This window comes from Durio zibethinus, chromosome 18 (assembly GCF_047325235.1).
Source record: "Durio zibethinus cultivar Kanyao isolate XHJ-2024 chromosome 18, ASM4732523v1, whole genome shotgun sequence".
NCBI classification, from domain to species: domain Eukaryota; kingdom Viridiplantae; phylum Streptophyta; class Magnoliopsida; order Malvales; family Malvaceae; genus Durio; species Durio zibethinus.
The window spans coordinates 15,203,540-15,228,467 of NC_143179.1; the positions used below are offsets into that span (position 1 = coordinate 15,203,540).

The 24,928-nt window shown below is 29.4% G+C and overlaps 1 protein-coding gene across 3 annotated transcripts; it reads right to left on the minus strand.

Moving 5' to 3' along the window:
• Window positions 1-1,437: 1,437 nt before the first annotated feature.
• LOC111300610 (xyloglucan endotransglucosylase protein 34-like) lies at window positions 1,438-3,587 on the minus strand. Of its 3 annotated transcripts, none has more exons than XM_022896236.2 (5): window positions 3,456-3,587; window positions 3,112-3,302; window positions 2,905-3,005; window positions 2,540-2,733; window positions 1,438-2,055 (listed from the first exon to the last, which is right to left on the minus strand). In XM_022896236.2, exons 2-5 carry the CDS (start codon window positions 3,296-3,298, stop codon window positions 1,656-1,658), a joined length of 882 nt encoding a protein of 293 aa, XP_022751971.1. In that variant the 5' UTR covers window positions 3,299-3,302; window positions 3,456-3,587; the 3' UTR covers window positions 1,438-1,655. The 3 variants fall into 3 exon arrangements, with proteins under 3 accessions (XP_022751971.1, XP_089603812.1, XP_022751970.1); XM_089747686.1 differs by having other exon boundaries at window positions 3,425-3,542; XM_022896235.2 differs by lacking the exon at window positions 3,456-3,587 and having other exon boundaries at window positions 3,112-3,434.
• Window positions 3,588-24,928: the final 21,341 nt, after the last annotated feature.

Sequence of the window (24,928 nt, forward strand, 5' to 3'; positions counted from 1 at the left end):
TGAAATATCTTCACTTAGAAAACTCATATTTCAATTTTGTTTGCTCCATTAGAAAGTAAATTCAATTAGCTTTCTACTAATAAATAACTCAAATAGTGAAACTTTATAAATTAATACATAAATTAAAGCAAAGTAACTATAGTAAAACCTTACTTTTATAAAACAACTTTCTCTAATTAATACATTTTTTAAAACTAATAGAATCAAAACTATATTGAGTCCAAGATAAATAAATTTACTTTAAAACAACAATTAAACTTTTAAGTAAGCTTAAATAAATCATTTTTAACAAGTATTTTTGGTTTGAGAAATACAAAAAAAATCTTCTCATTCTTCCTCTTTTTCCTTCTTTTCTTAACTTTTTTACATTTTTTAAAATATTTATGATTCAAAATGTTTATAATAAATAAGAGAATATTATAATTTATCAATATATACTTTCTTTTCAAACAGCTTTCTATTATTTAAAAATTAAAGAAAAACAATTTTCCTAGCTAATCACATATTATGTTTGTTGTTTAGGGCAATAGATAAGATAAGAAAATAATCATTTAATCCCATATGTACACTCAGATGCAAAGAAGATTTGCCATCCTTCTATAAAATCACTTAATCTTCCCTCAAAATGAAAGGATTATTTTTTTTTAATCTCATGAGAATGGATGGTAAATACTAGTTGCTTTTCTCCTGAAACTCGTATATAAAAGTTGCCTTAAGATAATTATAAAATAACATATAAAATTATTTGATTGGGTAGCCCTAAATACTATTTTTTTTTTCTTTTTCTCATGTTTCCACACTTTTTTCTTTCCCTCTTTTAATTTTTCCTCCTTCCACTTTCCCTCCATCCGTGGCCAAGTTTCACGCCAATGAAAGGCTAACCACTCTCTTCATTTAACACAACTAACAATTGACAAAATTGGAGCTCTAGATGCCAGATTGACAGTGGGCAATATAAGCGACAGAATCTAGCGCCTCACGCGAGTTGAGGCCCTTCGCCTTCTCACGCCAACAACAATCTTGATTACCATGATAGAGTGGCAAGGCGCAGATCCAACCCTCGGTGTTTGATGAGTGCCTTCGGGTGAGGTGGGAAGAAAAGAAAAAGTGAAAGAAAAAAATTTAAAGAAAATATGGATAAAATTATTTCCTTTGAAAAAGTTAAATATAATTATATAGATTTAAATTATATAATTTTGTTCACAAAAATTAAATAATATAATAAGCATAAAATTATAAACCTCAATTACATATATTTTTAAGAAAAAATTTTGATTATTGAAAAAAAAAATCATCCTATATATCCTTCTATTTTTTTACGTACTAAGCATGGTATATAAGATATAAAAAAAATGTCATCTTATCCTTAAACATTATATAACCAATGCACTTATCTTATTTTATCCTTATTCATCATAATTTTATGCACCGTGCATAAACACAAAAATAATACTATTAGTATGGTTTAATATTATCATGACAATGATAACAAACATTTTGACTAAAATTACAGAAAATTAATTGATATCAATAAAAAAGGGCATCCAATGAAGGTAGAAACACATGAATGAAGACAAACCCTATCAGTCGAGCTAAAAAAACAAGATTGATCTTATATGGTACCGGCAACATGGGGCTTTTGATTTGGTGATGAATTAAACGTCTCCGTCTCTACTACACTCGGGAGGCATGGTAGGGTATCTCACCCGATCGGTGCAATAATTGTAAATGGTGAACTTGTTGCGGACCCAGCGGAGCCTCTTCCATTGATAGGAATCAAGGTCCTGGAACTCCTTCTGGTCCCACCACCGCTTGCCCTGTGTGGCACAGAACTTGGATTCCACGGAGGACTCACACCCATCAATGTAGAAGCCCTTGTAGGCGGCTATAAAAGGAGCCTTGGACCAGTCGGTCTTCTCAAGCCCACCCCTGGTGGCCCAGTCATCCGCGTTCCACAGGCTCGAGTATATCTTCATTGGCTGGTTGAATGGGAATCTCGCCCCCAAATCTTTGCAGTTTTTAAACACTCTGATTGGTACGTCGTCCACAAAGAATCTGTCCATAGTTTTCAAACACTGCTATATTTAGAATGAAAAATTACCAAACTTGAGTTTGCGTTAACAGGGTGTTTGATTTGATTTGTGATAAAGTTTGTTCACTTAAATTAATGAATCGCTTTATTTCAAAAAAAAAAATAATAATAATCCCTATGATAAGATTGCTGGAACATGTCATTCTATCAACTCAAATACACAAGAAAGTTATAATGCAGTTAGTGGGTTCATGTTACCATATTCATGAAGTGACATTTAATAAGCAAAAAAGTGTGAGGTTAAATTTTAATGTCCTCAATCTCTTTTATCTCACAATAGAGTATCTTTTGTAAAAAAAAAAATACTATAGAAAGTTGAAAGCAAATAGATGTAGAAACTACTAATCATAGATTTATGCATGATTATATTCTAGTAAATAAAAAGTCAAAACTGAAAGGGTTCGGAGATTTGGGCGGTTTGAAGATGATAGTAAACAGGACACTCACACGATCTGATACATGTTCCACAGAACAGAGTAAGAGTGGTACTCTTCGGTCGGGTCAAACCAAAGATAAACCCTCTGTTCTCTGTCTCCCTTTCCACCTGTGAACACATTCGTCTGCAGAATGTATGGCTGGCCTGTCCTGTTTCCCAGGAACTCAAAATCTATCTCATCATGCTCCGAATTTTGAGAAGATAACTGCAACAGATCAAATAATAAATGCTAAGCACAGTAAAACAATAGTCGAATAGTTGTATTTATTGGTTGGATTGGAAAAGAAAAGCCTTCAAATAAATGAACCAAAAAATTCTGCTTCATTTGCATAGAAGGCACTAACAGTCTCAGCAGTCGGACAGCAATTTTACTCACATAGAACGCAGTAACAGTTCCAGCAGAATCTTCAGGAACTAGCTTCATTTGCATACTGAAATGGCCAAACAGGTAAGATCCTTTTGACTGGAAACCAGTTCCTTTCATAAAAGAACATATATTAAGATATTATAGGAGGATAGAAACATCAGGTATTATAATTTTATGGGAAGAGAAGACTCAAAGAGTAGTTGATTGTATTTATACCAGTGTATTTGTCAAGGTGCAGCTGAATCTCGGAGCCTCCATTATAGTACTTAATGTGATCAAAAGCCCAAGTAGGCATATAGTTTCTCCCGAATGGGACCGCTACAGGCCTCTTAGGGGGAGTTCCTATTGTTCCAGAGACCATAAACAAGATACCCAGCAACAGAATCCAAAGTGTTGAAGGCATATTTCTGTGCAGCATGAATCTAACATTTAGAAACCACAATAACGAAAGGGAAAGAAAAACGCTTGTCTAACAGGAACAAATGGCAGAAACAAACTTTGAAAACTCTCAAAGGTTCTAGAGCATTACCAGAGAGAGAGAGAGAAGAATGAAGAATTACCATTTAGAAGGAGGGGTGAGGCTTTGTGTAGGGTTTGATTTCAATGTAGAAATTGCATTCTACTCTGATAATTGTTGGTTTTAATGTGAATTTCACTTTAACCAAGGAGACCAAAAAGACATCACAATTTTTACTTTTGTCTACTATTTATAATAATAGAAATGTTAGTACAGCCAATATATTAATCTAATCTATATGCCTACATCTGAGGCGGTTGTGGGGTAGGCCAAGATTTTAAAATCTAGTAGCATTTGAAAACATGTTGGAAGTTGAAACATCGATGCTCGTGTGCTTGCTATTGTGGTCATGGAGATGCGTAGTCTGCAAATGTTGGCAAGTTACTGATCCATTTTCACTTTTTTTTTTTCTTTTATAATAGGTCATGCGGCCATGATTATTCGAAAAATTTGCTTCAGGTCAAATTATCTCATACATTTTTGTACTATTAAAAGATTAAAATTTAATCCTTTTTATTATAATTTTTATAAATTTAATTTTTTTATTATTTTAATTTAATAATTACAATCCAGTCACAAATATCATTAAAAATTTTTTATTAAAATTGTTAACATGGCGAGTGAGTGAGTGATGTGTAAATTGATTTACTAGATGTGATATATTAATTTGTTGAAATTATTTCTAGCGATGACTTGAACTTTAAAATACCATTTGGCATGACAATTAATGTCATGTCAAATTTTTAAAAAATTTTAAATTAAATAGTTTTATTTATTTTTTAACTATTAAAAAAGTATGAAATTGAAAAAATAAAACAAAAACAAATTAAAAATCACACACATAGCAACCACTAAACTTAGACACCCAGTGGCCAGAAAATTCATGCTTTCATAGTAACCAACAAATATCGTAGATCCCGTTGATGCTCCCCGCCGGTGAACTCTAGTCATCAGTGATAGAAAAAATCCCCAAAAAAAAAATTATTTATTGTGTCTTTTTACAATTCTAACTAAGTCGATCTTTTCAAAATATATCCCGAAAAGCCTATATCTAATATTTGACCCGTGATTTAAATCTCCAAAAAAAGAAAAAAACTGTGGGCATTCCATCCTTCTCACCTCTCGATATGTGCTTGTGTCACGGGTTGAGACTTAAACTTCGAATCAACGCGATTTTGAGATTCGAGCATTCACTCTTCCGATCTCCCAGATCAACCTAACCACCACGATTCACATCTTTGTGAGGTATTATCCGCTTTGACCTCCTGGCCTCACGATTTTATCTTACAAAAGGCGCCTCACAAGATGAAGATGGTGTGAACCCTTTTATACCCAAGTGACCTTCCTATTATGTTTGATGTGGGATTCAGGACTCTCCTTAGGTCCGTGACATTCTCTTGCACTCAACCTCGTGACGTCTTCGTCACGGAGGCTGACCACCCTGCCTACCTCCCTCGAGGTACTTGACGTGGATCGAACGGTTTAGGACTGACTCTGATACCACTTGTCACGGGTCGAGACTTAAGCTCCGAACCCGCGCGGCTTTGGGACCCGGGCATTCACCCTTCCGGCGTCCCGGATCAGCCTAATCGTCACGGTTCACACCCTTATGAGGTATTGTCTGTTTTGGTTCCCTAGCCTCACGGTTTTGTCCTACAAAAGGCGCCTCACAAGACGGAGATGTTGTGAACCCTTTTATACCCTAGTGACCTTCCTATTATGTTTGATGTGAGATTCAAGACTTCCCCTTAGGTCCGTGACACTTGCCTTTGCCTATTTTTTCTTTCTATCAAATTTAAATCCCTAAATCCTTTTGAATTCCCTAAACCGAAAGCTAGAAAATACTCTCAGCAAAAGTTTCCAGACAACAACACAACATCCAAATATTTTGAAAAAGAAAAAGCCACCCCAAGTCAGCTTCACAACATTTTCCTTCCACCAAATACTCAAACGAAGAATATAAATCAAGACCCAAAAATGGGTTGAATCATGGCCGGGCATTCCTCCACCCAGTACAAGTACAATCTATATATAAGAACATGATTAGCTAGCTTATGGGCTGCTTCATTGGTCTTGCGCTTAGCATGCTTAACTTTGACAGATCAAAAACTCTGTTGAAGATTTTGAGCTTCATCCAAGAAGTAGCCAACATCAGACAAATCTTTCCCCTGCTTGTTCAGTGCATTGGTTATTCGTAATGCATCACCCTCTAATGTGACTGTTTAGAGTCCCAGGTCCTTGACAAAATCTAGTGCCCTTACCGCTGCAAATGTTTTTGTTACAAGAGGGTCCTTAACTCCCTCTAATATGGTGGATGATGCTCTAACTACAATAACAACACTTCTTTGTATCACGACCCCTAAACCTCTTATCCCATCTGTTGCATTTAATGCACCATCAAAATTAACTTTAACCATATCTCCTGGTGAAGCAACCCAGTTCCCAGTGTCATTAGATGTCATACCTACAACAATTTCTTGTGTCTTCTTGAAGTCCTTAATATATTCGGTAGCAAACTGTGCAGCAGCTTGTGGGGTGTTTCTTTCGTTGTTTTTTACAAACAAATTTCTTTTATGCCATATAGCCCAGCAAATCACCAAACCTTTCTCGACGTTATCGTGGTCCACCACATCTGCTATTTTGGCAAGCCAACTCTCGTCTGCATCAAGAGCAATCTCAGTCCATTTTCTGTCAACTCCGACCATTTCCCATGTTTGTTTTGCTTCCCTACATTCCTTAATTGCATGCAACATGGTCTCATATTGCTTTTTACATCTTGGGCATAAAGTTTGAACTTAAATACCTCGTTTTATGAGGTTACTATAACTTGGTAATATACCGTGGTTTAACCTCCATCCAAATATTTTCACTTTGTTAGGGACTCTTGCCTTCCATAACTTGGTCCGGAATATGCCATTGCATACAGTCCCTCTTGAGTCATTTTGTTGCTGTTCAGGTTGCGCACTTTGCGCCTTGCGTATAAACAACTTGTAAGCACTCCTCAAGGGTGTAGCTACCTGTTGTGTCTTCTCCCCACACTATCCTCATTTTCCATTCGACTTAATGGTATGCTGCATATTGTGTCCGCCTTATCTCTATCAAAGTTACTGTGCACTATGTCCATCTTCCGCCTCATTGTTTAGTGGTCACTGAGCGTTGATACACAAGCAACCTTTCTTAAGTTGCTATGCCTGTCTTCATAGACTAATTTCGTATTTGTTGGCAACCATCGATCATGCCAAATATTTACCTTGGTCCCATCTCCAATCCTCCAGCGTCGTTCTAGAGCTAGCTCATTTTTAGCTGTCCAAATGCTCCGCCAAGTGTACGAGGGATTTGACCCAAGGGATGATTTTAAAAAGGTTGTGTTGGGAAAATATTTAGCCTTTAACACCTTATGCATCACTGTGTCCCCTTGCTTTAGCAGACGCCACCCTCGTTTCACAAGTAGTGCTTGGTTGAAGCTTTCCATGTCACAAAACCCCATGCCCCATTCCTTTTACTTTGGCATAGTTTCTTCCAATTCATCTAGTGCATGCCTCTTTTTCCAGCTTTTGCACTCCACCAGTAATTACTTACAAGGTTGTTTATCTTCTGGTCGAGTCTTTTCGGGTAAGGAAATAATTCATGGCATATGATGGTATGGCTTGAGGAATGGCTTTGATAAAAACCTCCTTTCCTCCTTAAGACAAACATTTAGGCCCCATTGTTCTATCTTTATCTTTATATGGTTATTTATGTCCCAGAAAGCTCTTTTTTTGCCTTTAGCCACCATTATTGGTAACCCTAAATATTTCTTAGGATTGTGAGTGACTTGGATTTCAAAAATCTGCTTGACACTCTCTTGACTAACTGCTATTGCATTTCAGCTGAAAAACAATAAAGACTTTTTCATATTTACTTGTTTGTCCCGAACTTTCTCCATGTCTCTTAATCACATGTTTCACCATCTCGCTTTCTTCTTATTGTGCTTTAAAGAAAAGCAAGCTGTTAACTGTGAAAAAAATGTAAATGATTCGAGGACCACTCCAACTAGCACATACACCATTTATCCATTCTTCACTTTGGTATCTAGTAAACAATGTTGAGAAAGCTTCTGTACATATCAAAAACAGTTATGGTGATAGGGGGTCTCCTTGCCTAAGACCTCTCCCTTGTCTGAAATTGTTAGTCAAAAAGCCATTAAAAATAACAGAATATGAGATTGAGGATATACATTTCATGATTAAACTAATCCACGGATTATGAAAACCAAGCTTCCCCATTATGGCTTCTAAAAAAGACCATTCCACCCTATCGTAGGCTTTGCTCATATCTAGTTTAATGGCTACAAGGCTATCATTTCCTCTCCTCTTCATCTTTAGGTATGCAGCAACTCATAGGCTATTAGTATGTTACCAGCAACCAGTCTACCTAGGACAAATACACTCTGATATTCACTAATACGGAAAGGTAGAACATGTTTAAACCTATTTACAAGGACTTTGGCATTATCTTCTAGAGGACATTATAGAGATTTATGGGTCAAAAGTTGTCATAGATCTAGGGTTTTTAATTTTTGGGATGAGGACAATATTTGTTTTTTTTTTTTTTTCAGTAATGATATCCCCTTCATTGTTCAGACAGGATAAACAAAAATCTGCCACATCCTCCCTTATTATGTGCCAATAAATTTGGTAAAAGATAGTAGACATACCATTGGTTCTGGAGCTTTCATTGGGTGTATTTGTTTAAAGGCCTCTCTGATCATTTTAGGTCGGAAATCTACAAGGAGACAAGTGTTTATCTCGTTTGTGACTCGAGCATCAACTACCTCTGGGATATCATCAAAATCGGATGGTCTATGAGATTCTTGATGTCAAAAGCCAATGCAGAAACATCCTAGAATCATGTATCAAACCTTAAAACTTTAAACTAACCAAAGCAACTCGAAAATTCCATGAAAATTTTACCCTTTGAAGAACAGAAAATGAAAAGACAGACCAGAAATCCTCTTTGGTAAGAAAATTAAAAATTTGTCGTAATTAAAAAAAGTGAATATACATTATAGAGAGAAGAATGAGGAGCTAGGATTTGCAAGAGGGTCAAGCAAAGAACGCAGTTATCCGTTGTTTCCCATCTATTCCATCTTTAGGTAAGGGTTTGTGGGATTTGCATGAGAGATTTTTTATTTGGATTTTAGGATTAAACAAGATTTGGGGATTTAATTTTAGGAGTTTAGATTTTTTTTTTTTGTTCTTGCAGATTTCTTTCCTTTTAGTTAAAAATTTTTTTACTATACAAAAATATTAATTATTAAATTTTTTGAAAAAATTAAATGAAATGTTGAATTGGATTAAAAACATCTTATGTGACATGTCATCTAATCCACATCAACATCCCTCTAAATCTAAGTCAATAAAAGTGCCACATAAATCCACTTAATGTAAATATCAGTAACTCTAACTGTCACATTATCGAATTTAACAGAAATTTTGACACCTTTAAAGGGAAAGACCGGAATTATTGAATCCAAATAATATAAAAATTAAATTTATATAAATTACAATAAAAAAAAAACTAAATTCCAAACTTTCGTATAGAACAAAAATCATTGACATAATTTGACTTTGGCTTGAATTATTCACAAATAGTCATGCGGTGACAGAATTAGTAATAGATGGCGGAGTAATAAATGCTTTGCATGAATTGTGTCACCGCATGCATCAGCTCCAGATATATAATCCTGAATTTCAATCATCATTCCATCGTCTGGATTAATGTGTGATTATTAGTACTAATGTTTATCTAATTCCACTTAATTAATCAACAAAAAAACCAATTACTCAAAGCTGAAAATCCATTAATCTATGCTTCCATAATTAAATTTCCTAACACATGCATCCTCACATTAGTTACAAATCATTAAACACCGGCCAAAAAAAAAAAAAAAACATTAAACAAGTAGCAAGATACTTGTTTTTTTTTTTTTTATTATACATACATATATATATAATGATGATGAGATTTACACCATTTAATATTTTTATACAAATTTTGTTTCATTAATCCAGTTATTAAATTTCATTCCCAATTATATATAAATCATGCATATTAATTTTTAATTAATTAAAAATGTATAATTATTTTTTCACGTTATAAATATTTCAATCCCTAAATAGGTTCGGCATTGATCATGTTTGTATCATGTAAACATGGCACAGTAAAAAAATTTTCTACTCTAGGAACTCTCAAAATCAAGTATCATACATTGATTATATGGTAAATTATATAATAGATCATTAATCATATTTTTAAAATAGTTATTAAAATATTAAATTTTTTAATTTAGTTATTAAAATTTGTGTGAGTGTTTTTCTTAGTTACTCAACCATTAGAATTTAATAACGTGATAACATGACAATAGTATACTAGTTGTTAGACACCATATGATATTATCACTTCAGCAAAATTTATTTGTCAAAATTTATAATATCATGTTAGTAATGTTATATGACATATCGAATGATGTGACAATACCACATGACATCATACAACTAACGTGGTATTATAATGTCAACATACTACTAAAAACTAATGACTAGGTGAACAAAAAAAAATAGGCTAAAACATATAAAATGCCCTTAAGCTATATAAAAAATCATCTAAGTCACTTTTTTATTACAACTAATCAACCATTCCAATATTTATTTACATCCAAAAAGTTAACACCATTAATTTTTTCGCCAACTAAGATAAAATTTCATGTGACATCAATAAAATAGATGAAAGCTTGCCATGTGGCATCATTAATATAGTGAAAATAAAATAAAATAAAGTATTCTTCTTTTTGTTTTCCTTTTCTTTTTTATTTTCTTTCCATCTCTCTTTTTAAAATCCCTCTAATAGTTCAATTGATTGTAGTTTAGGGATTAATTGGTTCAATTTTTCCACGTGATTGAATTTCATCTAATTAAGGGTTTAATTAAGTTGGAATAGAAGATTAAGGACTCAATTGATTGTAATAAAATGTTAAGGATTTAAATGATTTTTTAATTATAGTTCAAAGGCATTTTCACCTTTTAGCTAAAAAAACTTACTCAAATTTTAGTAGCTAAATTAAAAATTTTAATAGTTAGGTGACCATTTTAGAAACATTACCATAGTTAAGTTGCCAATAATGTATTTTACCCTCTATTATATAACATACAGTATGCATAGCATAAGTAAGAACATAATTTTGCTCAAGGGTAATGTTACGAATGGATCCTAAACTATAGTGAAATATTCAATATGACACTTGAACTTTAAAAGTCTCTAATTTAATATCTCAACTATGAATCTATTAAGTAATTTGGTATTAAAAGGGTTGTTAATATGTCACATGTCATAATTTAAAGTTAACTACGTTAAGGTTGAGTATCACATTAGTTAATAAATTCATAGTTTAAGTATCACATTGAGATTTTTAAAATTCAAGTACTACATTAAACATTTCACTATAATTTAGTGGACATTCATAACATTAGCCATTTTACTTACAAATATCTTAACTTATGCCAAACACAACATATTCAGGATCATCAAATTAAGTTGTAACAAACCATCGACTATTTAAGTGTTAAGCATTTAATAATAGTCCACATGAATAAGGAGTGAAAGAACTCTCTTGAATGAGGGAAGAAATTTTGACAAAATACCATATATGCTAATAGTGTGTAGTTGCATTTCTATTTTTAAAAATTTTTCTCATCACATGAAATTAGTAAAATATTATATTAACTAAGGGGCCAAGCCCTTTTTAAATAGAGTAGTGTCTTGCCTTATCCAATTCCTATTAGGATTTGCGTAATTATTTTTTTGGATTTTTAATTTATTTAATTTAATCTTTGAAGTTCCCAACTTATTTTAATTAAAATGACCTCCATTTTAACTTGATTTAATCTTTCATAAGCCACATTTTATATGTGTGTAACTCATTAAATTCCTTAATATGTTAACAATAAATATAAAACATTATAATCCTTAATTCATTGGAATTAGATGAATCAAACTCTTTTGAATTCATCATTAATTGTCTGATTAATGAATCTTATGGTTGGTTGTCATCTAATAATGAGTTATGACCACAAAATTCTCAAGACAAAGTCAATGAGGTTTGACAAACATATTTATACCTAGTTTCTCAATATAATTATTATCCTTTTATCACCATAACTTAGCAAAGCTAAAGCATGGATTGGTTTGTACTCTATATGTATCCGACCATTGTAATTTTTAAATCATGAAGTCATTAAGTCTAAGAATGAATGTTAAAATTGTAGACACCTAATTTTATCTTAACAAATTCTAGCCATTTATAGAGTTATTAAAATCCAACTCAATTTATATCCAACATTTATTTAATTTTGACAAGTTTCAAAATAAAATTTGAAACCAATTTGACCCAAATGCCCAAGATTGAACTTGGTTAGATTTGGTGAAACAAAGTCAAACTTGATCAAAATTAGTTAAAATCAATCAAACTGGATTGAACTCTAGTCAATTTTTCAAAATTTACAACCAAATAGTTTATAAAGAACTGGAATTGAAGTTTGTGATTTTAATGCACAGAAAACTCTGATTGCACTTTGGAAATGATAAAATTACCAAAACGGGTACTTTTGTAATTTTACCTTTTTGATATTGGATTTTCGTGAAAACTTTTAAATTACATTTAAATATTATTTTATAATTTTTGATGCATTAAAAACTCTGATCATACCTTAAGAGGTGTGAAATTATCACACTACCCTTATAGGTATTTTTGTAACTTCACTTTTCCAAGGTTGGTTTTTTGCCAAATGCTCTATATTATGGTTTTATATTATTTAATGATTTTTAATGCATTAAAAATTTTAATCGCACCTTAAAAGGTGTGAAATTCTAAAATGTCCTTAAAGGGTATTTTGTAATTTAACCTTCCTAATGTTTGTTTTTTGCGAAATGCTCTAGATAATGATTTTGTATTATTTGATGATTTTTATTGTATAAAAAACATTAATCACACCTTAAAAAATGTGAAATTAGTAAAATGCCCTTAAAGGATATTTTTATAATTTAATTTTCTCAAGGTTGATTCTTTATGAAAACTTTTAGATCCTAATTTCATATTATTTTAAGATTTTTGGTGCTTTAAAAGCACAAAAATGAAGAAGGAAACATTGTTTTCTACGAAAATTGTATAAAAGGTAAAAACTTTCTAATTGGGGTAAAATGGTCTTTCTTGTGGTTTCAGTAGCATTAAAAATACAATCTTTGGCCATGAATATTCTGAAACAGTGGGATGATCTTAAAGGGTCAAATGCAATGGTGAAACATGGTTGCTTGTAAGAATAAATAAGGGAGAAAAAGATGGCTATTAGATGAAAAATACATCTAAGGGCTTGTATGCATTTTGCATGAGATATTTATTCATCATTTAGAACTGAAGAAGAAAGGGAGGCAACTAAAAATGGCATGAAAAAGGAAAAAAAATAAAAAAATAGAAAAATAGAAAAATAGAAAAAAAAATTGAAAAAGCTTGTAAAGGTATAATTTCTAGTCTTTTTCATTGCATTTTCATATCAGCTCATACCATTTTTCATATTTTCTTATTGTTTATCCTTTAATATTTTTATTTTTATGAGAAAATCTATAGTTGTCCATCTTTTTAAATCAAGCTTGATTCAAGTTTTTATCCAACTAAACAATAGTTGGTTTGAAACAAAAATGATCAAGCAAAAAAAAAAAATTCACTATTACTTATAAGCCATTAGATGATTGGTTGAACATTGTTCCACCATGGTTGACTTTCTCTTAGTCTTTTTTAGATGTTTTTCTTGCTTTTAATAGTATTTTATGAATTATTTAAGTGTTATTCCATATGTTTAATGCATGCATAATGGTTTGTTTAGTAGTTTGTATGTAGTGGCTAAGTATATAAGTTTTCATGGTTTCCTTACTAGTTAATTTATTACATATTTGATAAAATTTCTTTCGTGATTAAAATACCTTTTAATTATAGTGTAATGAGTGTTTGATACATGATTTAACTAAATAAAATGATGGATGTTTATGGTTTTACCATACTGGTATTCGGCCTAGCCATCCTTATGCTTGGCCAAAACTTCCTAACTTGCCTTATGGACATATGTTGGTTGCTTCATCTTTGAATGCTTTTGTTCTTACTTTGTTCTTCAAGTAATTTTTTATGTATTTGATGAAATTCTCAATGAATAAAAATGTGAGATTAGTAGACTTTTTGGTGATTTTATATTGTTTGCATAAGTTTTAAATTAAAAAAAAAAAAGATGGTAGAACATGCCTTTAAATTTTTAAAACCCTTGATGTTTGATCCATTTTTACCATATTGTTGCATGTATGTTTAGTTTGTAATATATTTGTAGATATGCCTAAGTTTATAATATGTTTGTTTTCATACATAATTCATGCATTGAAGTTCGCATTTTCATTAATGATATTTTTGGTAATTCTTGTCACATTATTCCCATGCATCAAAGTATACATTTTTATCAATGGCATTTCAGTAATTTTGTTATATGCATTTCCCATGCAAATCCCAAATCCAAACCCCAAACCAAAACCCTAAATCTCAAACTCCAAATCCAAACCTGAACCCTAAATCCAAAATCAAACCCCAAACTAAAATCTTAAATCTCAAACTCTAAATCCAAACCTAAAACCAAACCCCAAATCAAATCCTAAACCTAAACCCAAACCCAAACCCTAAAACCAAACTCCAAATCCAAACCCTAAACACTAAACCTAAACCTAAACATAAACCCCTAACCTTAAACCCAAACTTTAAACCTAATCCTAAACTTTAACTTATACCTTAAATCTAAACCTAGACCCTAAACCTAAAACCAAACCCCAAACCCTAAATCCTAAACACTAAATCTAAACTAAAACTCTATCCCTAAACCCTAAACCATAAACTAACCCTAAACCCTAAAACAACTTAATCCCATTCATACATTTGTATTTTATTTTGTTTTGTTGTTACATGCATTCCTTAATTGTCATGCATTCATATTTTATCATCCATGTTTAATTATCATACATATATTATATTATTATTATTATTATTATTATTATTATGTTCAGGCACATTGCATAGGTTTTTATAAATAAAGTTTTTAATGTGAGATATTATCTCAGTTTTGTGCTTTATAATAAGATAAATATCTCAAGTAAATATAACCTCTGAGAATCTGTCTAAATATAGAGAGACTTTCAATAGTTATTATTTATGTGAGATATTATCTAGGTTTTGTGGGATGATTTAAAAATTTTTAAGTTAAAGATATTTTTGAAATTATACCTAAATATAAAAGAGTGGAAGAAGTGTTGATATTTAGGACATTTTAATTTTGATCCAAAAATAAATAATTTTGTTTCAAAAAAATAAAATAAAAAATGATTTGCTTTCAAAAGAAAATTAAAAAAAAAAAGAGTTAGCTTTTTGGAATAAACAAAGAAAATAGTTTATAAACATTAAAATAAGACTATTTTTACCAAAATTTAAAGATAACATGTAATTAATTAGTATTATTTTCGACGGATGTTGTGGGAGTATTAATTCTTCTCCATACTTAATCGACTCTCAAACTCAACTTTAATTTTTGCAAATTGCAAAATGTTCTTTTAGTAAACATTAAACTCATTTTAAATGTTTTATTAAAATGACAAAAATTTTGGATGGCCAATTACACCAAAAAAATATTGGTATCGACTCTTTATTTTGGTTTTCACTACAAATGCTTTTTGACCTCCATTTTTTTATTCCCTAAGTCCAGCAGTTAAGTTCTAGGATTCGTACGTCATGATAAGAACTCTTTCAAAATTTTATTCCATTTAGGCCAAATATTTCATGACTTAATGTTTTTTAAGAGTAACAAGATATTTGTTCGATCACTTAGAGTGATGAATCATATTTCGATTACTCATGTATCTCCATATGTCTCATGTTATACCTAACAATATTTTATTGTGGCATCCATGGTTAAAAAATAAGTAAGATAAAATCAAAGTATAAGTTCATCATATAATAGCGATAATAATTTTAAGTTAAAAGAATACTAATGCAATTATCACATGAGAATATTTTTATCAATACTAAAGGTTTGTTGCAGTTGAAAAAAGTTTAGGTTGGAAAAATTATGTTTAAAAACTATGATAGAAAAAAGTGTAATTAAAAATTTTAAGTATTTAGTATTATTATAAAAAAGTGTTGTAAGTAATGACATGTCTAAAAATATATACATAAAATAATATAATATTAGAAAATATAAAAATAATATAGTAATTTTTTATTTCAAATGAAAATTTTCACTACAAAAACACCTCTCGAGGAGTTTTTTTATTTGTGTTTCCAAGCTATGCTCTATAAGAGACCATAACTTTATTTTTAAACTGAAAAATTATATATATTTTATTATTTAGCATCGAGATTAGGTCAAAAATAATTTTTAAACATAAATTTTTTTTAACAATAATGCTAAACTAGACCTAAATGAATTACCAAATATCATTTTCATACGAGTTATATTCAGTGAACATGTTAATAGAACAAGCAATCATGTTATAGTTATATTTAGTGAACATGTTACTATAATAAGCAATCATGTTATAGTTTAAGTTTTTTCAAACTTTAATTTGTGAGAGTGGTCACTTGCTTCATAAATAAGAATATAATAACATGCTAACTTCAACAATTTTATTAATATTTATTTATTGATAAAGTATAAAATGAAAACAATTTAAAAATAATTTTTTATGTAATGATGGTATCATAATTATAATTTATTATAGTTCTCCTATGAAACATATTTATTTCATGAAATTTTCTAAAAATAAGTAATAATAAATATATACTATTTTTTTTGTGACAATATATACTAGTTTGTAGAAAAAAAAAATGTCGCTTTTGATTTTTGAGAAGCTAAAAAAAAAAAAAAAAAACAGAAAGGTGAAAGTGAGAGAAAAAAGAGAGACCGAAAGAGGGGTCCACAAAGCGAGGGCATGTGGGATGCCCGTAAAATTGGCAACCTGAGCTGCTGAGCACATGCATTGCCACTGTTAAGTTTTCAAAAAGCAAAAACGACAACCGCCACTGTGATACTGGGGCACATGTGATTTTGATTACAGTTTTTTCTCATTTGAATTTAGGATTCTTTTAAAAGAAAGTTTATGATATATAAAAAAGTTGTAAATAAAATTTTAAATAACATATTACTATATTATTACAATTATCGATGATAAATTTTATATCTTAAAAAAAGATAAAATTATATCATTATTAATATTATTAAATATATCATTTTTAATATATGTAACTAAATAATTATTCAAAAAATGTTAATAAATTTATTAATTTTATCAACAAAATAGATGTTTATAAAAAATTTTTTAGGTGCAAAAAAATGCATTAATATATATCTTCATTTTTTAGCAAAAAATTAAGAGTTTGATAAAAAAAAAAAAAAAAAAGAGATTGCTTTCTGAGCATTTGGCTTATTGACAAACATATAGCATTTGGTTGACGAAATCTAATTTTTTCTTTCAAAAATTAACTTTTCATTATTTGACTTTTTAATTTGGTTTGAAAAAATTTTCCCCATATTAAAAGTTTTGTTTTCTCAACGACATCAAAGAGGGAGAGATTAAGGGCGAATAAAAATCCTTCTCTCCCTAAATTTTTTTAGATTCTAGTGAAAAATGAAAAATTTTCCCCCACTTATTCTTAATTAAAATTTTAGAATACAAAAATAATATTATTTATCTTAAAAACATAAATATTTTATATATTTTTTTATAGTTTCAACAAAAATGATATTTTAAAAATTAAAAAGTTATCATTGTTAAAAATATATTATGAAAATTTTATTTTTTAGAATTCAACAAAAATAACATTTTAAAAATAACAAAGGTGGATTTATTAAAAATACAAAAAATTTTATTTTTTAAAATGCAATAAAAATGATATTTTTAAGATAAAAAATTACTATTGTTATAAATATGAAAAAAAAAACTATTTTTAAGAATTCTTTAGTTTCAACCAAGATAAAGTTTTTAAGATTGAAAACATGATTTTTGTTAAAAAAATATATTATGAAAAAAATTTTATTATTATATATAAAATTTATTATTACATATATTATATATGTAATACAACCTAAAATAATTTTACTTAAATAATTTAACACAAATATTAAATAAAGAATTTACATATTAAATAAAAAAATTTTAAATAAATACTTACAAGTTAAATAAATAAATATATTACAAAATATTAAATAAAGTAATTATTTAATAATATTATAAATATCACGGATTATTCATATATTATAAGTACAATATAATAAAAAAATTTATTAGTTAATTTTATATTTCTCTAATCCAATATAAAAAGCTTATATTCACTAAAATCAATAAAACTTAAGACTTGTACGTTCCTATTAATATCACTTTTTTTTTAATCACTTTTCTTTTTAAAATTTAAGAATACGTGAATTAAACATCCCTTAAAAAGCATTTTTAAATTCCCTCATCTCCAATTAAAAAGAAAAGGAAAAAGAAATTTGAATCTTAAGCTTAAAACGAGTAATAAGTGTAATTAAGCCTGAATTAATTGTTTAATATGTATTTTTATTTTCTTTTCTTCGTTATGAAACTTTTCCTAACAATTTTACATGTATCCAACCATAAAATTATAATCACTACACCCTAGACCTAATCTTAATTAAATTTTTTTTTTATGCTGTTTCAGAAATGATATATTATTTTTTTTCCTTTTTAAACTTAATACTTTTTCCTTCTTATTTTTTAAATTGTTCTTTATTTGTTATAATTTTTGGCATAGAAAGCTATGGAATATTAATTTTATAAAAAAATTTAAAATTTCTGCTAAAGTGAAAACATTTTTTTTTTCTTGTAAAATTCAAAAGCATAAAAACAAAAAAGAGATAGATTCACTAATTATTTTTTCATAAGTTAAAACAAGCTTCAATATAAAACAGAAAATTTGTAACATTCCTAATTTGAACCTTTGTAAATACTTTTATGTTCATGACACTTAATAGTAAGTATAAACTAATGCATTTTAAAGAAAAAACAGAAGAACTTAGTATCTTTTCCAACAAAAAGTATGAAAAATAAGAAAAGTTTGCTCAATCGATAATGGTTATTATTTTTTTTTCTAAGCCATATTTTCATTAGAGATCAGAAGACCATTAACAGCGAGATAAAGGAATCTCACCCAGAGACATAATCACAAGTCATATCAGAAACAGCATAAAAAACATCTAGCGCATTTCTGATTGAAGACTTGCACCTAAAAAGAAGCACTCTAGAAACCAGAAAAAGATAACGCTACCATGGTCTGTAAACAAATAATAAGAGCATATATCGGTATTTGATACAGAACCAAATCACCAGCATGCCATATAAAAAATTCTCTCTTTCCACCCAGCTCTGCATAGCATCCACCGTACCTTTCACGTCTCTGAAACTGTTTATCAAACTGATTGCACCAATGGTTATTCATCCTGATGAGTGGTTCTAGATTCGAACCTACCTTTGCGTGCTTATCCATTAGGGAGGTAATTTTTAACTTACACACTTATTGGGGGATTTAGCAATCAAGAAATTATTTGATATATTAATGGTAGAAATTTTTTAATTCTACAAGAGAGGTTAAGATGATAATTCATATTTTAATTTTTTAAAATTAATTTTTTAAATGTATAAAAAATAAATGTTATTATCTTAATTTTATTTGTGAAATTAAAAAATTTACTATCAATATATTTAATAATTTTTCTTCAACAATCGATTTGTCTCAAATTTTATTACTTGGCCTTGCATTTGATCATTTGTCACAGTTAATTGGTGCATGATTTTCTTACTCAAACGAGAGAGCGCTGTTTGAATCTCCCCTTTTTCAAATAAAAAAAAAAAAAAATTCAATACTTGGCCTTGTCTATATAGATTGCTTTCGTAATCACTTTGTCGGAGTACTACTAAATATGTGAAATATAACTGAAGTATTGATATAATGATATGCACGAATAAAAATATTCAATGCGTGATTGTAACGTTTTCATTTGTTAATAATATGAAAAAGAATTAACTGTATATTACTTGTATTATTTCTTTTTCCTTTTAGATCTCTTCCTATGAGGTCTTATAGCTTTGAGGGACAAAGATATCTCCTCCACCAGATGATTATAATCAATTCGTGGTGAAATCCAAACAGATTCGATCATGCGCGGCAGGCAAAGTCAATTCTTGTCAATTGCTCAAACCCAAGCTGGTCTTCAAGCTTTCTATTCTGCACATCGTGTGAATGAAACCTATTAATGTAATATTATGTAATATTATATAATTACATAATCAAACCTAATATTAGGATTATAATTACGTAATTTTTTTGTTAAAATAATTAAAATAATAATTAAAATTACGATAGCATTTTCTTGAATTCATAACTGCTTTTCTTCTAACAAAATCTCAACAAATTAAAAATTCAAATAAATAGGGGCTGGCAAGACTGAAATAGGTAGTCTCTCCAACCCAGTGGGGTTTGAACTGAGGAAGAAGGGCCGACCTTCAAGCCAAAACAAGTCGCATTAAAGTCTTGACTTTCAGTGGGGATCGAACCGGCATGCAGCAGGGCCAGCCAAGCCAATATATATACATGCATATGCATTTTACTCAGAGATATGCTTAGGGCGTCAGTTGTGAAATTGCTGGTAGTTGATGTGGCAGTGGCACATTTGGTATATCTGATTAAAGCTTCGCTGACCCAACTTGCAGGAACCCTCATAGCTGCGCCTGTCTTAAAATAATGGATTCTGCTGATCTCTGCATGCGATGCATCCGACCTTTACAGCTTCCAGTTCTATTTAATATTATTTTCCATCTTATTCTTAAATGCAACACCAGTTGTAATTAAGTTCTTGCTTCCTACTCTTATTTTATAATAATAATAACCCTCTTAGTTGTGCCTGTCTTAAAATAATGGATTCCGGTGATTCTGTATGCGATGCATCTGACCTATACAGCTTCCAGTTCTATGTAATGTCATTTTCCATCTTATTCTTATATGCAACACTAGTTCTAATTAAGTTCTTGCTTCCTACTTATTTTATAATAATAATAACCATTAAATTGCTTGAAACACCTCAACAATTACGTTTTTTGCTAATAGACTGCTGGATTTTTAACTTTAACCTCAAATACAAAAATAAATAAAATAAAATAACTTGAAATATTTTAGCCATTCGATTAAAAAAAATCCACATTAGACAATCATATAATCTGTTTTTAGTTCCAATTATAAAAAATCTGTAACCACTTCAAATAAAGAAACTAGCAACAGTTTAGCATTTGATCGGAAAAGAATCCAAATGCGTGCAATTGTATTTGTGCATATCTTAATCCTAGGTAAGAGAAAACAAAAATGAAATTTATTGCCGATCCCCTTACTAGATACAAGTTATAGGAGGAGTCAAAGCTTTTAATCTTGCCTAGAATCACTCAACCACTACTCTTCCACTTTGAATTTTGGTCAGGGTATTTGGATTTTAATAAGCATCTCTGTCTTAATGCAATATCCTGCAACTATAAACAATTACAAGATGACATCGCAGCAACGCGGGGTATTTATTTTCTGTTTTTTTTTTTATGAATTATTTTAACAAATTGAAATATAAGAAATTTCTTAAAATGATAAAAAATTATAATTTCTAAATTGGTCACGTAAAAAATTATGTTCAAATAAAGAGTAATTACTATAATGGCATACCTGAAGATGTTTCCATTATTCTTAGATAATTTGAACCACAGTTATCTAAAAGCTTAACTAATTTCAATAACTACTATAACAATAACGAATCAATTTGTTAAAAACAAAATAATTAATATCAAAGGCAACTCGATCCTACGTCAAGGTAGCAACTAAAAAATATTCCTTTCATCAAACAAACAGTGAGCAATATTTATTCTTACAATTTTATATGCCAAGGTTGTGGCTTAAAAGCCTAAAAGAACTGCATATTTCCTCATACAAATTTTGTTTTTCAAATTGAACACAAATTCACAAACTAAAATCAAAATTCGAAGCAAATTCAAAGTAAAAGAGCAAAAAAGTGAAAGCTTTGCCAAGAAGATACTTGTTTTTATTTGTTGTCACACGCAAGCCAGAATTATACGAAAACAATTTGATATCTATCAGGATTAGAATTTCAGCAAAAATGCGTGAGAAGCTGGCAATAAACAAATAACATAACCATATTACGTGCTTCTATAACAGAAAAGGGAAAAAATTATTTTACAAAGAAGATGGAAATTAAAACATATTAGAGTTACATTTTAACTTGCAATGAATAACCTAGTTAAGAGATGTAATTAAAAAAATAATTTTCAAAAGCTCAAAAGAATTAGTGCATGAATGAGGAAAGAGTTTATATTCAATTCGTGTAAACTCAACTCTTTGATACGAAATGAAAACATAGACATATGGATAGGATTAAAATTTCAAACAATCATGAAAAGAGTTTATAGTCAACATGAATCTTAAAGTTTCAAGGATTTCATTTCTACTTGTAATCAATCAACTAATGAGTGTTGCAACATGCGGGTCTGAGAACCCTACTGTTAGCTTAGAAAATGAAAAAAAAAAAGAAGTTAAAAAGCATTTTTAATAAAAAAAAATAACCACTAATTTTTTTTAATATGTGACTGACAACTAAAAAATTTTGTTCTTTTGATAAAACATTTACAATGAGTTTAAAGTTTACTAAAAGAACATTTTATAGTTTGCAAAAATCAGAGTTGGATCCAAAAGTTGGTTACGCATGGAAAAGGATTAGCACCCTATAAGGTCCTTCAATTAATTGCATGTTATTTTTAGATTTTGGTAAAAATGATTCCACTTTAGTGTTTATAAATTAATTCATTTTTTTCATTTGTTTATTAAAAAAACTGAATGTCTTTCTTTTTTCTATTTTCTTTTGAAAGCAAATCATTTTAATTTTTTTTTAAAACGAATAATTTTTTTGGATCAAAATGAAAAAGTCATAAGTATCAAGACACTTCCTCCACTGTCATATATTTAGTTAAAGTTTCATAAATGCATCTAACTTAAGAATTTTCAAATTATCCCATAAAAATCGAGATGATACATCGCATAAATGATAACCATTGAGAGTCCCTCTATATTTAAGCCAAATCTCAAAGGCTATATTCATTTGAGATATCATCTTATTTAAAAATATTTTCCTTTGAAACAACTCAGTTATAAAATATATGCATGATATACATGAACATAATAACACCCTATGATGTATGCATGATAACTAAATATGAATGACAAGGTACAAATGTATGAAAATTTTAAAAAAGCATGTAACAACAAAGTGAAATGAAATGCAAATGCATAAATCGGATCAAGTGTTGGTTTTAGGGTTTAGGGTTTGGTTTTAGGTTTAGGGTTTAGGTTTTAGGTTTTAGGGTTTATGATTAGGTTTTTGGTTTAAGGTCTAAGGTTAGGGTTTATATTTTAGGGCTTAGGTATGGGTTTAGGGTTTAAGTTTGAGTTTAAGGTTTAGGATTTAGTGTTTTGGATTTTGGTTTAGGGTTTACGGTTTTGGTTTTAGTTTAAGATTTAGGTTTTAGGGTTTAAGGTTTAAGTTTGGGTTTGGGTTAGGGTTTAGGATTTGTTTAGGCTTAGGGTTTAGATTTAGGATTTGGGTTTATAGTTTCGTGAGAAGTGACAAAATAACAAAAATGTTAGTAATAAAAATGCAAACTATAATACATGTAACATGTATGAAAACAAACATATTACAAATTTAGGCATATTTATAAATATATTAGAAACTAAACATGGAATAAACAATATAGTTAAAATGGATCAAATACCAAGGTTTTAGAAACCAAATAAGGTTTGGCCAAGTCATTTCATGGGAGAATTTGTTGGCTAAAAACTTAAGATATGTCTCCACCATTTTTTTTTTTTTTTGAATCAAACACATGTAACAACACAAAATCACAAAAAAGTTTACTAATTCATCATCTTTATTCGTTGAAGATTTCATCAAACTCTTAGAAAACATAAAGAATAAATAAAAACACAAGCAAACAAGCATAACATGAGCAACATTTAGCCACCTAAAACAAGTGGGAGATTTAGCCAAGCATGGGGAAGCTAGGCCTACATTTGACTTTCCACAAACATACAACATTTCATCTAGATAGAACATGAACCAAGCATCTATAAAACTATCATATGAATGATTTTTATTATAAAAGGGATTTCATCAAACAAGTAATAAACTATCTAAAGAAGAAATCATAAAAACATAAACATAAGTCAAACACATCATGCAAGCTACTAAAACAATCAACAATCATGCAAATTATATATAGTATATCACTCAAAACAACCAATCATATTATTTAAAGGAAGAAATACATTCAAACTTAACTTGAAAGAGGTTTGACCATAGAGGATCACAAGCTTGGTCAAACCTTCAAATAAGCATTCATGGTGGATTTTTTATGTACCTTGATCTTTTTTGTTTCAAACCAAACTATGAATTAGTTGGTTTAATTTTTAGACCAAGCTTGGAGTTACAAAGACAAACAACTATAGAGGAAGTTATTTTCTCATAAAAAAAAAATCAAAGGATAAACATTATGAAAATTATAGAAAAATGATATGAAATAGTATGAAATGCAATGAATAAATAGTAGAATTATTCCTCCACAAAGCTTTCTTAAAATTATCTATTTTTTTTCTCTTTCATCCAAGTACCTTGGTTGCCTTGTCCTATTCCTAACCCTAAATGATGAATAAATATCCCATACAAATGCATTATAGCCTTTTGATCAAATTTTCATCTTAAGGTTACTATTTCTCCCTTGTTTATTCACCAAGCAATCACCTTTCACCCTTGGATCAAGGCTTATGAGAGATCAATAGTTCATGATGAACCCAACATAAAATAAGGCTCTAAGTGCTATTGGAGCCATGTAAAATGATCAATATGCCTATTTGAAAATTTTTGCCTTTTTACATAATTTTCTTAAAAATCCATGATTTATTCTTTGTTTTTGTTGTCTTAAAAGCACCAAAAATCTTAAAATAATATGAAATTATGATCTAGCAATTTTTGTGAAAAACCAATCTCGAAAAGGTCAAATTACAAAAATACTCATAAGGGTATTTTAGTAATTTCACACTTTTTGAGGTATGATCAATATTTTTAATACACAAAAATCATAAAATAATATTTAAATGTGATCTGAAGCATTTCATAAAAAACTAACATCGAGAAGGTTAAATTAAAAAATTTTAATTAAAGGTATTTTAGTAATTTTATATATTTTGAGTTGCGATCAATGTTTTTAATGCACCAAAAATCAATAAATATTATAAAATCAATAATTAAAGCTACTCACTAAAAGCCAACCTCAAAATTGTTAATT

Coding starts and splice junctions, on each gene's coding strand:
- LOC111300610 (XM_022896235.2), bottom strand. CDS start 3,313: ATGCTGCACAGAAATATGCCTTCAACACTTTGGATTCTGTTGCTGGGT. Junction 3,006..3,111: donor GCACCTTGACAAATACACTG/GTATAAATACAA, acceptor CTTTTATGAAAG/GAACTGGTTTCCAGTCAAAA. Junction 2,734..2,904: donor GAACTGTTACTGCGTTCTAT/GTGAGTAAAATT, acceptor GATCTGTTGCAG/TTATCTTCTCAAAATTCGGA.